At 65.3% G+C, this 14,376-nt stretch overlaps 1 protein-coding gene across 1 annotated transcript in view; it reads left to right on the top strand.

Moving 5' to 3' along the window:
- The first annotated feature begins 892 nt into the window (after positions 1-892).
- The window catches only part of CASKIN1 (CASK interacting protein 1), a 28,853-nt gene continuing 15,369 nt past the window's right edge, over positions 893-14,376 (top strand). Inside the window, exons 1-2 of the mRNA XM_063414760.1 lie at positions 893-1,123; positions 14,079-14,130. Coding sequence (XP_063270830.1) covers positions 1,030-1,123; positions 14,079-14,130 — 146 coding nt within the window. The 5' untranslated portion in view covers positions 893-1,029. The remainder of the gene's footprint in view (positions 1,124-14,078; positions 14,131-14,376) is intronic.

Genomic DNA, 14,376 nt, shown 5'->3' with positions numbered 1-14,376 from the left:
CTCCCCTCAGTGCCCAGCGCGGTGGTGGCCACTTGGCTTCCAGCCCTCCGGCCCCATGTGCCCCAACGCCGGTTTGCTGGAGCCGGGGCTCCACGAGGCTTTCAGCTAGGAACTTGTCCGGCAGGGCGGAAATTTGGGCTGATTTCGTGCGAGCCATGTCCGTGCTGTGCCCTGATGGCACGGCGGGGACATGAACGCCTTGTCCATCACTGGCCCCATTTCCTATCGGGTTCCTCAGCCCCCGGCACAGCCGGGAACCCTCCGCAACTGCAATGTCTCGGTCATTTCAGCCTTAAAAGTGGAAGAGACGAATGTCACCGGCCATCGTGTCAACAAAAGTGGAAAATGACGCGGTGATGAGGGCTTTATTTACAGAAATCGCAAGGCTGCTCCTGCCCGGTTTCCGTTCTGGGCACCGCAGGCTGCTGCCATGGCCAGGCGGGACGGGGAGCGGCGAGGGGCACCCCGGAGCCGGGCTGGGGAGAGCGGGGTGCCCCGGGAGGGGTCTGCTGGACCCCCCCGGCACACTCCCCGGTGAGGAAGAGGCCCCGAGCAGCAGCCGTGTTCCCCCCGTCCCCTCCGGCCGCTGAGCCCCGCCAGATCGTCACACGCCACGGCTGCGCGCCGGCTCCCACCGGGGCGTCCCCCGGGCCCGGCACCGGCACCGGGGAGGGGGATCCCCGTGCTCCGCCCGCAGCACCGGGCGGCCCCCGCCCTCTCCTCCTCCTCCCCCTCCTCCTCCTCCTGCTCGTCCTCCTCCTCCTCTTCCTCCTCTCCCGCGCTGCCCCCCGCGCTCCCGGTGCGGCCCCCCCGCCCCGCCGCGCCCCGCCCCGGGCGCCCGCCGCCGCCGCCGCCCCCGCCCCCGCCTCCGGAGCGGGCGGGCTGGGCGGGGGGGCTGCACCGTGCCGTGCCGAGCCGTGCCGAGCCGCGCCGAGCCGCCCCCCGCCGCCCCCCGCCCCTCGCCGCGCCGCGCCGCGGAGGATGCTCGGGCCGTGAGCCCGCAGCCGGCAGCCCCGGCGCGGCGCAGCCATGGGCAAGGACCAGGAGCTGGTGCAGGCGGTGAAGGCGGAGGACATCGCGGCCGTGCAGAAGCTGCTGCAGAGGCCCAAGCCCGGCAAAGCCAGTGAGTGCGGCGGCGGCGGGGGGCGGCGGGGTGGGGGGACACACGGAGGGGGGGCACACATGGGCACCGGCGGGAGCGGCGGCTCGGGGCCGCATCCCAGCGCTGCTCCCGGGGCCCGGCCGCGATGCCGCCCTGGTCGCCCGGGAGCATCCCCGGCCCTTCCCCGGCTGTGGCTCGTCGCAGGCGGGCGGGGACCGTAGACGTGCTGAGGACCCCCGGCGGCGCCCCGGGAGGGGCGGGGGCCGCTGCCCGGCGCGGGTCTGAGCACACCGGCGGGGCGCGGAGCATCCCCGGGCGCTGCGCGGGTGCGGAGCCCTGCACAGGGTCTCCTCGCCGGTCCCGGGGCACCCCCGGCGCGGTCGGGCTCCGGCCGGGCTGCCCTTGCCCTGTACCCGGGAGCAACTCCAGCCCCCCGGGAGCCGGCCCCGGTGCTCCCGGGGGTTTGGGCAGGGTTTGCGGCCGGGCAGCGCCGGGCGCATCTGCGTGTGCGTGCCGCGAGTGTGCCCGGCCCGCGCGGTGAGAGCCGGGGCTCGCTGCCCGCGCCCCTCTGCGTGTCCGCGCTGCCGCGGGCGCGTGTGCGGCTGTGTTTGGGTGCGTGGGGTGTTTGCGTGGCGGTGTGTACCCTGGCATCTGTGTGTTTGGCTGGGCTGTTGGTGTTTCTCGCTGAGGGGGTGTTTGGATGTCGCTCCGCGGGTATCTCCCGGTGCATCCCTGCGGCTGGCTGTGCGCGGCTCCGCGGGTGCGTGGCCAGGTGTGAGGCTGCGGGGGCGTGCGTGTGGCTGTGCGTGTGCGTCTCCGGGTGTACGTGTGTGTAGCTCCATGAGTATCTACTCGCTGTAGGATGGAACTGCTCCGTCGAGGCGTTCCGCCCGGGACTGAATAATTCATGGTGCTGATGCAGCTGCAGGTTTCAGGCCTGGTGCCGGGGACGAGCTGGGGACCTGGGACTGTCCCTGGGTACGGACAGGGACCACGGGGAGCACTCGTGGGGCTCTGGGTCACTGGACACACAGTCCCTCCATGGCTGTGCCCACTGTCCCTCCAGGGCCAGCACTCCCCAGATGTGGGTAACCCCTCTCCCTGGAGCTGTGCCAGGACTGGTGAGGTGTCCCCTGTCCCTGGTCATGCAGGGCTGTTTCTGGCCGAGTGTGGTGTCCCATGTCCTGCTGCTGAGCAGGGCTGGCCTGGCATTCCCCATGTCCCTGCTCCAGTGTTGTATCCACTGTGTCCACGGTGCCACATGGGGCCAGCATGTGTTTCCGCATGGCTGGTGTGGTGTCCCCCATGTCCCCAGTGCCATCGCTGCTGTCACTGTTGAGGGACTGTGCAGGGCAAGAAGAACCTCCAGCTCAGGGCCCACCTCATCCCAACCCACTCCAGATGCTGCTGCTGCTGTGGCCTCTTGGAGCAGCACGTGGCTATGGGGACAACACCTGGCCTGTGCCCAGCACTGTCCCCACACACCCCTCTCCAGTCCTTGCTGGCCTGGGCACACAGCTGGGGTTGCTGTGGCAACAACCAAAGGTGCCTGAGTGCCACCACCTTCTCCTGCATCCCTGTCCTCCCCCGTGCTCTGCTGCATCTCCCACTGCTGAGCCCTCCGGATACGGGGCAGGATGGCCACAGGGCCAGCAGAGCTCCCAGTGCCAGGATCACAGGTTAGGGACAAGGGACACCCAGTGGGGCTCAGCCTGGTGCTGGGGTTGGATGCTCACCCCATTCCCTTGCTGGGCTGCCCATCTCCAGCTCTGCTGGACCCACCGGTGCCAGTGCAGGGCTTATCTGGGGCCGTTCCCCACTGAACCCGACTCCCCCGGGTGGCAGCGGGTGCCACGTGTGCTGCAGTGGGTGCCCTGCTCCCAGCCTGGGGTGCACAGGTGCCTCTGGCCGTGGCAGTGGGGCTGGGGCTGGGGCTGGGCGTGGAGTGGGAGAACACCGAGCAGGGCTGTCCCCACGCCGTGGTGTCCCCACGTCCCCTCCAAGTTCCGGTCCCACGCATGCCTGCGGCGCTCCCCGCGCTGCGCGGCACCAGGAAGATTTGTAACTTAGCCCTGTTATCTGGATAATATCCTATTCATGTGGGGTTTAATAAATGAGATTTTAAAAATCCTTGCGTGAATTAGCACGGGTTGCCATGGTGACATGGGGCCCCGTTTGGAGTGAGTGTGGGTTCGGGCCCGGGCCGGCCGCAGCGCGCACCGCGCCTGCTTCCCGGGCATCCATAATTGATGAGGTTGTCTGAAAGTTGCGCAAATCAGATGCAGGGATTTGGCAGCAAACTGTTTCCCTCCCCGTCCCCTCCTTCTCGGTGCTACCTCGAAGAAATGTGGTGACTTGGCGTTTTCCCCTCAGCTCCAGCGCCGTGGGATGGGATGGGACCATGGGGTGTCTCCAAGAGCACCCATGCCCACTGTGCCACCCCTGGGCACCTGAGGCTTTGGGCGGTGGGAGATGAGCTGTGCCATGCTGTGCAGAGGATCCACAGCTGCCTGGTGTGGTGTTGGAGCGAGCTGGCCCCTTCCCTGTGAGGCCAGTGCTGCCAGTGGCTCATCCACACTGGAAATGGCTCCTGTGTGGTGCTGCCGGTGCTGAGTGTGGGACCTCGAGCCAAGGGTTAGATCCTGTACCCCAGTTCCTCCTCCAGCCAGGCTGGGGGGCTCTGTGAAGCACTTCCACACATGGCAGCTTCATGTGGCCAAGGAGATGTCCCAGCATGTGGCCCTGCAGTGCCAGGACAAGCATCCAACGTGGCAGGAACTGGCCGTGAGGGGAATCCAGGCTGTGTCCTGTGGGACTGCCTGGTCCTCAGAGCCATCCTGGTCACCCAGGTTGCCACAAAGACTTGTGTCCTGGTGTGCCATTGGAGCTCTGTATGCACGTGGGAACACCCAGGGTTAGCCACGCTGCCTAGCTGGGATCAGGAGCTGGGCACAGAATCTGCACCTTCTGTGTCCTGTCACATCAGGGTAACCCAGCCCAGCCTGGCCCCACTGTGCAGGGTGCTGGTGCTGAGGCCTGGGCATCTCAGTGTCCCCCCTCTCTGGGCAGCAGAGCCCCATTCCTGCACTGCCACTCGTGCAGGGCTCTGCATCCTGCCCTGTGTGGCACTGGCAGCAGCTCTGGCACCTCAGGGCTTGTCCCATCAGTCCTGGCCCTGCTGCCATGGGCAGGGAGCAGGTCCTGCCCTGCCTAGGAAGGGACCTCAAAGCTCAGTGAGAACCCCCAGGGTCCTGCTGTCCCTGAGGAGCCATCCTGGGATGTGAGTGGAGCTGCACGGGCTGGGTGGGGATGTTCCTTCACCTATGCTCCAGAATTTGGGGACAGTGGGAAGCAGAGCCAGAGTGCCTGGGGACATGGGCTCCGGGCAGGGCCTCACCAGCTGCCTCCTGCCCTCCGGTGTGTCCTGCTCAGTGCCCAGTTAATTCTGAGTTTTCTTGCCTGCATTTGATTGCATTCATAATCTGCTCTGATAACAGTATTTAATAAAACCGGGCTAATATGGCGCAGTTAGGAAATGTCTTTGACATTTTACAATTCAATTTCCATGCAGTAAAAGGCAGGGCAGATGCAAATCCAATTGTGGTGCAGTGCCCAGGGCACACGTGGCCGGCAGCCACCGGAGCTGCCCGGCTCCCCCGGCCCTCTGGGAAAGCAGGAGCCTTCCCTGGGAGGCAGCTCCTGCTGCTGCTCCCTGGACACAGCACAGGGCAGAACCTCCTTGCTGACACAGAACCCCAGGCAGAGGTGAGCAGATGATGCTCACTGGAATACTGGAGTGATGTGGGATGCTGCTGACCTCTGGAGCCATTGGTGCTGGCCAGGACACCTGGAGTGGGGACAAGGGCTGCGGGGCCAGATCCTGTGGCAGCTTGGCCAAAGAGGTGCTGGGCCCCCGTGCATCCCCATCCCATGGCCAGGCACTGCTCCCACACCTCCCCCGATCCCCTTGGCAGGGATGGAGGGGCAGAACACCAAGGGGGTGGGCTGGGACACGGGGGGATGCCAGCAAGGGGAGACGCCGGTGCACCCCAGGCACGGGCCGTGCTCCCAGCACTGCTGACAGGCAGGTTCCTGTCAGGGCCCAGCAGCTGCGGCTGCTGCCCGGCTCATCCACGTGTCAGCGGGTCCCTCATCAGCTTCTTGGGGTTTCCAGCCCGCGTGCGAAGCCTCGCTCCCAGCGGGACTTGGCAGCCGGGTGCGGGCTGGTGTGTGCCAAGTTGCCTTCCAGAGGGGCACCATTGCTCAGCCCGGGTGACTTCTCATTATTTCACATTTCTTGCCTCTGTGGCTGAGCCGAGCTGTGCAAACCCCCCCATGCCCCCTGCCCCCAGCACAGCCCCCGTGCCCAGGCTGGCTGCAGGGTCCCTGCCCACCAGGAATGCTCTGGGGACCCGGGACTCTTGGCCACTGCCACCAAGGAGCAGCGGGACTGAGGACTGGCGGCTCCGTTCCCAGCTCCCTCCCTGGCCTGGATTTTCTCTCAGCAGTCCCAAATTCACCTGGCTTGACACCAAACAGCCCTTTGGCAGCCCCTCATGCGGGGCTCTCCCACGGCTGCCGGCTCTGGCTCTTTGCTGCACCAGGACCTTGCTGCCCTCGTGCTGAGGGGTGACACTGTGGGGGACGTGGCAGGGCCAGGCTGCACCCAAGGGTGACAGTGCTGGCAGTGAGCAGGTCTGAGTGCTGTGGCTGCCCTGAGCTTCACTCCCCAGCCGTCCCAGTCGCTGCCAGCCCATCGTGGTTTCCAGTAGCCAGGCTGGCGTCTGGCTCCTCTCCTTCTCTCTGCACTCTGTTTAACCCTTCCTGCCCCTTCCCAGCTGCTGGGAATGGCTGTGATCAGTCCCCTGCCCATCTTGGTGTGCCCAGGTGCCCCCAGCCCCTTCCCACTCCCCACGTGTCTGCATCAGCAGTGCCTGGGGATGGTGGCTCCATGGTGCTGTGCCTGGGTGTGTCCCAAAGCAGTGGTGGGTGCTCAGTGAACACATTCCTGGGCTCGTGGCAGGTGGGAGCTGTGGCAGTGCTGGTGGGGTGAGTGCTGGAGGCTGGTGCCCAGCTCTGGGGCCATACCTGAGGTTGTTTCCCACAGCGCTGTCTGCCCTGGAGCTCCGTGGTGTGTGCTGGGAATGGTGCTCAGCACTGGTGGGAGAAGCTGGAGCACAAATTTGCTGATATTTAATGACTGGTGCAGGTCCTGCTGGGCCCATGGGTGAGGGAGAAGTGTTGGGAAGCAAAACTCAGGAGTGCCTGCATGGACACTGTTGTTCTGTCACTGCTCTGTGTCCTGTCCCTGGCCAAGTGTGCTGCCAGGGTGGGCCATGCCCAGCAGGTCCCCGGGCCACTGTGCAGCACTGATGCCAGCTCTGCCCTGGCTCACCATCCTGTCCCACATCTGGGCCACGAGGAACTTTCCCTCCTGGTTCTCCTCTTCCCAGAGGGACGGGGCCAGTGCAGCCCACCTGGCACAGGAGCGATGCCACCCGCGGGCTGGCTCCTCATGCCGGGCTGAGAGGGATCTTTAAGCTCTAATGAAATGTTAATAGTATTTTCCAACTCAATCCGGGAGTAGAAAATGAGGTGTTTAATGCTGGGCTCTGCAGCGACAGGAGCAATCAGCCTGAGAAATGGGAAGCTGGGATGCAGAGCTGGCCTGGGCTCGGCCTGACAGCCCTGTGCTGCCGGGACTGCTCCGGTGGTGGATGGGTACCGGTGCTGGCACGAGCCATTCGGTGGGGCAGCACGGTGCTGGGAGGGCATGGGAGAGCCACAGGGCTCTCAGGGGCTGGCTGGGAGTGCCAGCTCTGCCCGGGTCTCCTTGGGTGTCCCCACCAAGGTCACTGCCGGCCGCCTGGAGAGCGCCGAGCAGATGGAGGTGGCTGTGGGGCTGGGGTGCCCTGGGGCACAGCAGGATGAAGGGACCCCAGCCCTGCCACGGTCTGTGTCAGCTGGAGATGGACCCAGCTGGAAATGATGCCCAAGCAGCCACCACAGGCTCTGCTTCTCAGAGCTCGGGTGGCTGGGTGCTCCACCCATGTGCCCCGGTGTGCCCTCCACATCCCTGTGCATCCATCCCTGTGCATCCATCCCTGTGCCCGTGTGTGCCCCTCAGCATCCCTGTTCATCCATCCCTGTGCACTCTTGTGCCCCTCTGCATCCCTGTGCATCCATCCCAGTGCACTCATGTGCATCCCTTGCATCCATCCCTGTGCCCACGTGTGCCCGTGTGCGCCTCAGCCCCTGTGCATGCGTGTGCTGCGTGTCTCTGTGCATCCATGTGAACGCGTGTGCCCCGTGTGCCCGTGGCCTCCCCGCTGCCCGGCCGGTGCTGCCTCCTGCCCGGCGGGGCGTGGGGCCGGGCCGGGGCAGGGCCGGCTTGTGGTGCTGATCCCTTCCAGATGCGGCTGCCGGAGCCCCGCGCCGCCTCCCCGAGAGGCCCCGCGGGTTCCCCGCCGGAGCAGAGACAAAGCGGCGGCCGCCCGGCTCCTGCATTGCAGCTGGGCTGTTTACGGCAGGCGCGCTCCTCGCAGCCCTGCAGCTCCGCAGCAGCCCCGCTCCCTGCGTGCGCTCAGCGGCGCCGGAGCCTGGTCCTGCCCGGCCCTGCACCGCCCCTGCCAGCCCCTTCTGTGCCCGCCGTGCTGGGGACACTGGGGACACTGGGGACACTGGGGACACTGGGACGGGTCCTGCGAGCCCTGCGCCTCCCCTGCAGCGCTGCCAGCCCGGTGGGAGCGGGGCGAGGCCCCCGGCCGCGCTCCCTGTGCTCCCGGATGATGCACGGCACCGCCTGGCTGCACATCCCCGCTGTCCGCCCGCCCCGGCGGCCGCTGGCTCACCGCTCACTGCCAGGCCCTGTGCCCGCAGAGCCCGGGCCCTCCTGCCCCTCCATCCCCGCAGCCGAAGCAGAAGGTGGGCACGGTGCACCTGCCGTGGACCAGCACAAACGATGGCTCTGAAGGCATCACGTCTGCAAGAGAGCCCGGGGCTGCTCTGCCACGCACGGCTGGGAGCTCGGAGCCTCTGATGGATCTGGGCCTCGTGCACACACATGTGCACACAGGGCACATCTGGAGCTGATCTGGGCTGCCTGCACACACATGTGCACACATGTGCACACGCTCAGGGCTCGCCAGGAGCTCCCACCACTCGCCAGTGCTGCTGCACCACGCCGGGTTCATGGGAGGGCAGCGATCACCGCTGTGTCTTGGTTAATGATGCTTTAAGATGCACAAAGTTCCTGGTCCCGCCCTGCAGGCAGCGTGGACAGGGTCCATCCTCCCAGGGATCCCTGGCCCCGCAGAGAGGGTGAGGAGGGGGAGAAGCTGGGGAGGATGAGGATGGAGCAGGATAGTCTCTGCCCCAGGGTGGAGGTGAGTAGTGTGTGCCCACCCCTCTCTGCTCCCGTGTCCCAAGGAGGTGCAGTGCCAGCCGTGCTGGGATGGATGGACAGGCAGACACAGGTGACAGTGGCCCTGAGCAGCCACGTCCCTGTCCCTGCCGTGCCAGCCTCGCTTTGCCAGCAGCAGCTCCTTCCAGCCAGGGTGATTACTGAAAATTACCTGTTTGCCACAGGCTGGCAATTAGGGCTCCCTGTAAGCGACACCAGCATTCATTTCTGCCGAGACAGAGTGTGGGCGGGTGGCTGGCACCGGGCACGGCGGGCAGCTGAGACACTCGGGGCTGGTCCCACGGAGCTGAGCACAGCACCTCATGTCCCACCCGTGGGGCAGAGGCAGCACATCCCTGCACTGTACCAGCTCCTGCCCGTCCCTGCTGCTGCTTCCCCGCACTCCTGGGGGCTCTGGGTGAGGCACCAGGGACCCCCTGCCCGGCACAGCCCCGTGTGCTGCTCGGGGGGCTGGCACTGCCCCGGAGGGGTCCGGCTGAAGCAGCGTGGCTTGGCCTGGCTCCACGGTACTGCACGGCAAAGGTCAGGTGAGGATATGGCTTGGGAATACCGGGAGAGAGCGGGGATCTCCACAGGAGCTGCTGCTGGGGCTGGGTCCCCTGTGCAGCTCCAGCCCTGCTGGGTTGGCTCTGCCCTCGGTGCACCCGTGTCCCCTGTCCCTGCCTGCCCTGGCAGCCCACAGGGTCAGCCCCGCTCCATCCCATGGGACTGAAAAGTTTCCTTTTTGTAAAAATAAAAGCATCACAGTGGAGTCCCTGCTGCCTCTTGAAAGCTGCATTTAAGCTGCTTCCTGCAGCCCCAGGGGACAGCGCTGCACGGTGACTCAGGCTGCCAGAGCCCAGCCAGCCTTCAGTGCGGATTTCGCCGCTCCCTGGAGAGGGCTCTGCCAGGATGGGCATCAGGAGCACCTGTACACGTGCTGGGCACATGGGTGGCATCCCCCAAAAGTGCCTTGGGATTTGGGGAATGGCTGGTGATGGGCAGCGAGCACACTGCTGTGGCTGAGCAGCTGTGATGGGTACTGGGGTGTCCAGTAGCGATGGGCAGTGGTCATCCAGCTGTGGTGGACACTGGGATGTCCAGCTGTGGTGAGAGGTGTCTGTCCAGCTGTGATGGGCAGTGGACACCCAGCTGTGACGGACACTGGATTGTGCCTGGTGATGGGCAGTGGACACCCAGCAGTGATGGACACTGGGGTGACCAGCTGTGGTAGAGGTGTCTGTCCAGCTGTGGTAGAGGTGTCTGTCCAGCTGTGGTAGAGGTGTCTGTCCAGCTGTGGTGGGCAGTAGTTACCCAGCTGTGCTCAGTAGTGCTCTGCAGTGGCTCCATCCCATGGCAGGCACCTCTCAGCCCCAGGCAATCCCTTTTCCTGTACGAGCTTCCCGGTGCATTATTTATACAGTCCAGATCGATCGGAAGATGATAACGGCTTCATTAGCATCTGAGCATCGCGCCGGCCCCAGCGCCTGACACGACCTTGGCTGCAGGAGTACAAGATTTTCCCTGTCAGGACCAGCTCCCCGATGTCACCGTCATCATCAGAGGCAGCCAGGGCTGCTGTGGCTGCCTCAGTGGGGTCCCCACGATGGCACATGCCACCATGGGGGACCCCATCCTTGCAGTGGGGAATAAGACACCCCGTGCCAGGGCTCCTCGTGCAGTGCCCCTTGTTTGCGTGGCTCTCGTTAGCAGGGATATAATTAAGAGCAGCTATTTTGGATGCTTCCTTTATCCGGCAGCTCCCAGCGATGCCGCTGCAGGATCCTCCCCCCTGTCTCTGAAATAGGCGCTTGCCTTGAATGTCTCCCCTGTGGATATTCGCTGCTTGTGGGGTCCTGCTGTGTTTGAGGGGGGCACACGCAGGGGTCCGACTGTCCTCGTGAGCTGGGGAGTGGGGAAGCAGCAGGGATGGGGCTGGAGGGGAGCGGGGTCACTGCTGGGGGCGATGGGGGGGATGGAGAGGAGGATTTGGGGAGGGTTCTCCTGGCTCGTCTGCTGCCGGCGTGCTGGGGAGGGGGCAGCAATGCTTTCCCCTCATTAAGTAGATGTTGATTTAGCGCAGGCTGGAGCCATCTGCGTGGAGCAGCCGCCCGCTCCCTGCCGGGGGAGTGGGTGAGGATGTGCTTCGTCAGCGGGGGCTTGGCCGGGAGCCCCCGCGCCCCGGCCGGGCATCGATCGCTGCAGGCGCTGCGCTGGCTGCAGACGCAGGGGCGGCGCAGGGACACGTGAGGGGGTGCTGGGAAGGGAGAGGAGCCCCCTGAGGAGCCCCACCATGCGGGGCCGTGGCCTGGGACACGTTTGCAGGGAAAGGGTGGGGCAGCTGGGCACAGGGGTTTCGCTGCAACACGCATCGGGGTGCCCAGAGCTGTGGGTCCGGCCACACTCTGGGGTCCGGCCATGGCACACACCGGGCACCTGGGCACAGGCGTCTCCACACAGCGTGTTCTGGGATTCCTGGAGCAGGGGCTGGGCACAGGGGTGTCCCTATGGCATGGACTGGGATTCCTGCTTGGCCATGTGGGTCTCCATGTGCCCAGAGCTGTGGCTGGGCACGGGGGTCTCCTCACGGTGTGCTCCCAGCTGCCAGGCGCGGTGCCAGGAGCCTGAGTGCCAGGAGGTGACGCGTGGCTGGAGCCTGGGGTCGGGCAGAGCGGGGCCCATGCGCAGGCCCTGCACGTGCCAGCGGCTCGTGCGTGGCCGTGGCTGCTGCGGGGCCGGCGAGGAGCGGGCTGCACGAGGAGCGCCAGCTCAACCCAAGCGTGCATTTCGCTCCTGCAGGCCCCGAGTGGAAGTGAAGGCATTTCTGGGAGCAGCGCGGGGCCGCTCCCCGCGGCGCTGCTCGCTCTGGCAGGCGCTGTTTATAGCTGGTGTCGATGGCAGACGCTGCGGCTCCCGGCGCACGGCGCGGCCACGGCTGAGAGCCAGGCCCGGTGTGTGCCCCCTTCCCTGGGGCCAGCAGCGTGGTCCTGCCCCGGGGTGTTTGTGGGGTGCAAACTGCCCCGAGAGCTGTGGAGAGATGGGCAATGAGATACCAGGGGAGCCCTGTGAGCCCACATGGCACAACCTGAGCAGCCCATGGGGAGCCAAGAGGGGACACTGGGGTGTCCCAGGGATGGTGGTGGGGCTCAGGTTGAGCAAAGACGCGCCACCCCTGCAACAGCACCCTCCTGATGGCATCTGATTCTGCATGGAGAGGGCAGGGTGGTGACTGCAGGTGCTCACAGTCCCTGCCACCCCTCCATGATCCCAGCAGAGAGGACAGCCAGGAGCACACTGGGTGCCTGCTGGCAGTGTGGCCATGAAGGAGCTCTGCTTTTCTCCCCACCGTGCCCATCTCCTTTTGTAGCTGATATTTTTAATTGGAGCCACTCTGCTCCCTTGTCTCTCCCTCGTTAGTAGAAGAGTTTTTCTTGTACTTCCCAGCCATTAATGAGCTTTCCTGGCTCTTGTTGGCCCCAGACAGGCTGCAAATCCCACTGTGGACCTGGTGACCAGGGCACCCATCCTCCTCTCCTGCTCTGGGAACTGGAGTTATTCTGAGACCCCAGCTGGGCTCCGTGCTCCAGCTGCCTTCGGCATGCTGACGGCCACTTCCAGAGCTTTAAGGAAAGTCAAACCACTGCATGGCTGGAAGTCACTGACTAAGCACTTGGCACGGGCAGTGATGGAAGTGCTAAACAGATTTTGGCAGCCGCAGCCTCTCCTGCAGGTGCAGGGAGGAAAAAATTGCCGCTATGGTGTGCTGGGGTGATGGTGGTTTGGTGACGCCGAGGGTGACACGTGCCTGGGGATCGCCAACGGCGTCACCGCTGCACCCTGATTCCCGAGCATTGCCCCATCCCAGCCCTCGCTGGGATCAACCCGTGGGAAAGGCCACGCTGCAGAGCTGCTGACAGCAACCCCTCCATCTGCAGGGACCCCCCAGCCGCAGCGGGGCCCGGAGCGGGGCCGGAGATGGGAGCCAGTGCCGGGCACTGTGCCGCTCCTGCGCCCACCGGCTCCTTTTGTGTTCTGGCCCTTTGCATCCCTGGGGGCAGCTTGGCCCCTTCTCCTGGGAGCTGGCTCTTGGCGCAGGGCGGCAGCGGAAGCGGCGCTGGGCTCCTCTCCACCGCACATGAATGGCACCTTTGTTGGGGACGCTGGCGGCAGCGCGGGGCTGGCGGGGGCCGGGTCAGTCCCGGTGTCACGGGGGCTCTGCCCGCCACTAATGTCCAGTTCTTCCCTGGGGAGCATGGGGATGCTATGGCAGAGGTGACATCTAGGGGCTCCTGTGGCGTTCCTGTCCCTCCCTACACCCTAGGGACCCCACGGTGTCCCCCTCCCTCCCTGGGCACCCTGCAGTGCCAATTCTCATCCCAGTGAGGCACTGCATCTGGGAGGAGAGCCTGGGGACCTGGTGACCGCAGGGTGCTTGCTGTGGCCAACAGAACCTGTCCTCTGCAGCTGTCACCTGTCACAGCGGGCTGTGTCAGCGTTAGCAAATGTCCTGCAGCTCGGGCAGCCCTAGAGTGCAGGAGGGAGCCAGCACTGGGTGCCAGAGCCTCTGTCCTGGCCTCTCCTGGGCTAATCTGTGCTGCACGGCCTGGGCAGGGCTGGCTCTGCCTGGCACCACTCCCCAGGCTTGAGGGTCAGGGCTGGACATAGCCTCCCTTCCTGCTGCTGGTGCCCTCCGAGCCCTGTCTGTCCATGCAGAGGCTCCTGGGCTGTGGCACAGCCCTTGTGTCCAATAATTCAATAAACACAGGGACGCTGACATGGGGACGTGTAGAGGGGGAGACAGCAAGGCCATGGCCTGGCACACAGGGAGTGTCTCCCTGGCCCCACATTCCCTTTCCCTGCTGAAGTAGCCTCTTCCAGCCAGCTTCTCCCAAGAGTTTGTCCCTGGCTTCGAGTGACTTTGTCTGCCCATTCTCCCTGCCAGGCCATGAAGCCTTTGGGTCCTCTCCCACGGACCCAGGGCCGTGCTGGAGCTGTGCTCGCTGTGTTGGGCTCGGGGGCTGCTGGGTGGGTCCCTCACCCGGGGCTCTGCTGTGCTGCTCCCATCTCCTCTTCCTTCTCCTCCTGCTCCAGCTCCTGCTGTGGGAAGAGCAGCTCACTGGAAAGCCTGAGTGGCATTTTTCGGGTAAATCTTATGTAAATCTGTCTCCATCCTTCCTCGTGCTGCTAATTGGATTGCCCCGGCGCGGTTTAATTTCCCAGAAGCGTGGGGAGGGCAGTGCAGGGGGGGCTGGGGGTACAGGGGAACGTGCTGAGCTCTGCGTGGCAGGGGCTCCACAGAGGAGCCAGAGGGAACCCCAGGCAAATCAGGGGAGAATGGGCAGAACCTGGTGCCAGGAGGAGCCCCCGGGCTCTGCCACCTTTAGCAGGGACCCCCACCCTGAGCCTGCTGCCTGCAGGTTAGGGCAGCCTCACGCAGCACCTGTGGAGTGCAGGGAGTCTCAGCCTTGGTAGGCAGGGAAACCTGGAGCTGGCACCTTGTCACCTCCCTGGTGTGCCCCGTGTCCCTGCACCAGCCACCTCCTCTAACATCCTGCCCCCTTCCCTCCCTTCCAGAGCTCCTGGGATCGGCAAAGAAAGTCAATGTCAACTTCCAAGACACCGACGGGTGAGTGGGAGCCCCGGGCCCGGGTGTGGGTGCTGTGGGGTGCGTGCCGTGGGTGCTGTGAGCAGGGGGTGCTCGTGCTCTGGGAGTCTGGTGTGTCTGTGTGGGAATGCCAGGCTCTCCCAGCTGCCAGCTCCAGTGCCAGGGCTCTGGGCCCTGTTAGCCCACGTGGCTGAGCCCTGCCTGCACCCAGAGCCGCTGCTGGCCTGCAGCAGCCACGGGCACCAGAGGAGGCAGAGGCAGGGCTGT

Source organism: Prinia subflava, chromosome 17 (assembly GCF_021018805.1).
Source record: "Prinia subflava isolate CZ2003 ecotype Zambia chromosome 17, Cam_Psub_1.2, whole genome shotgun sequence".
Taxonomy (NCBI): Eukaryota; Metazoa; Chordata; class Aves; order Passeriformes; family Cisticolidae; genus Prinia; species Prinia subflava.
Note: the sequence above shows the minus strand (reverse complement) of the source record. Positions and strands in the feature narration are given on the sequence as shown.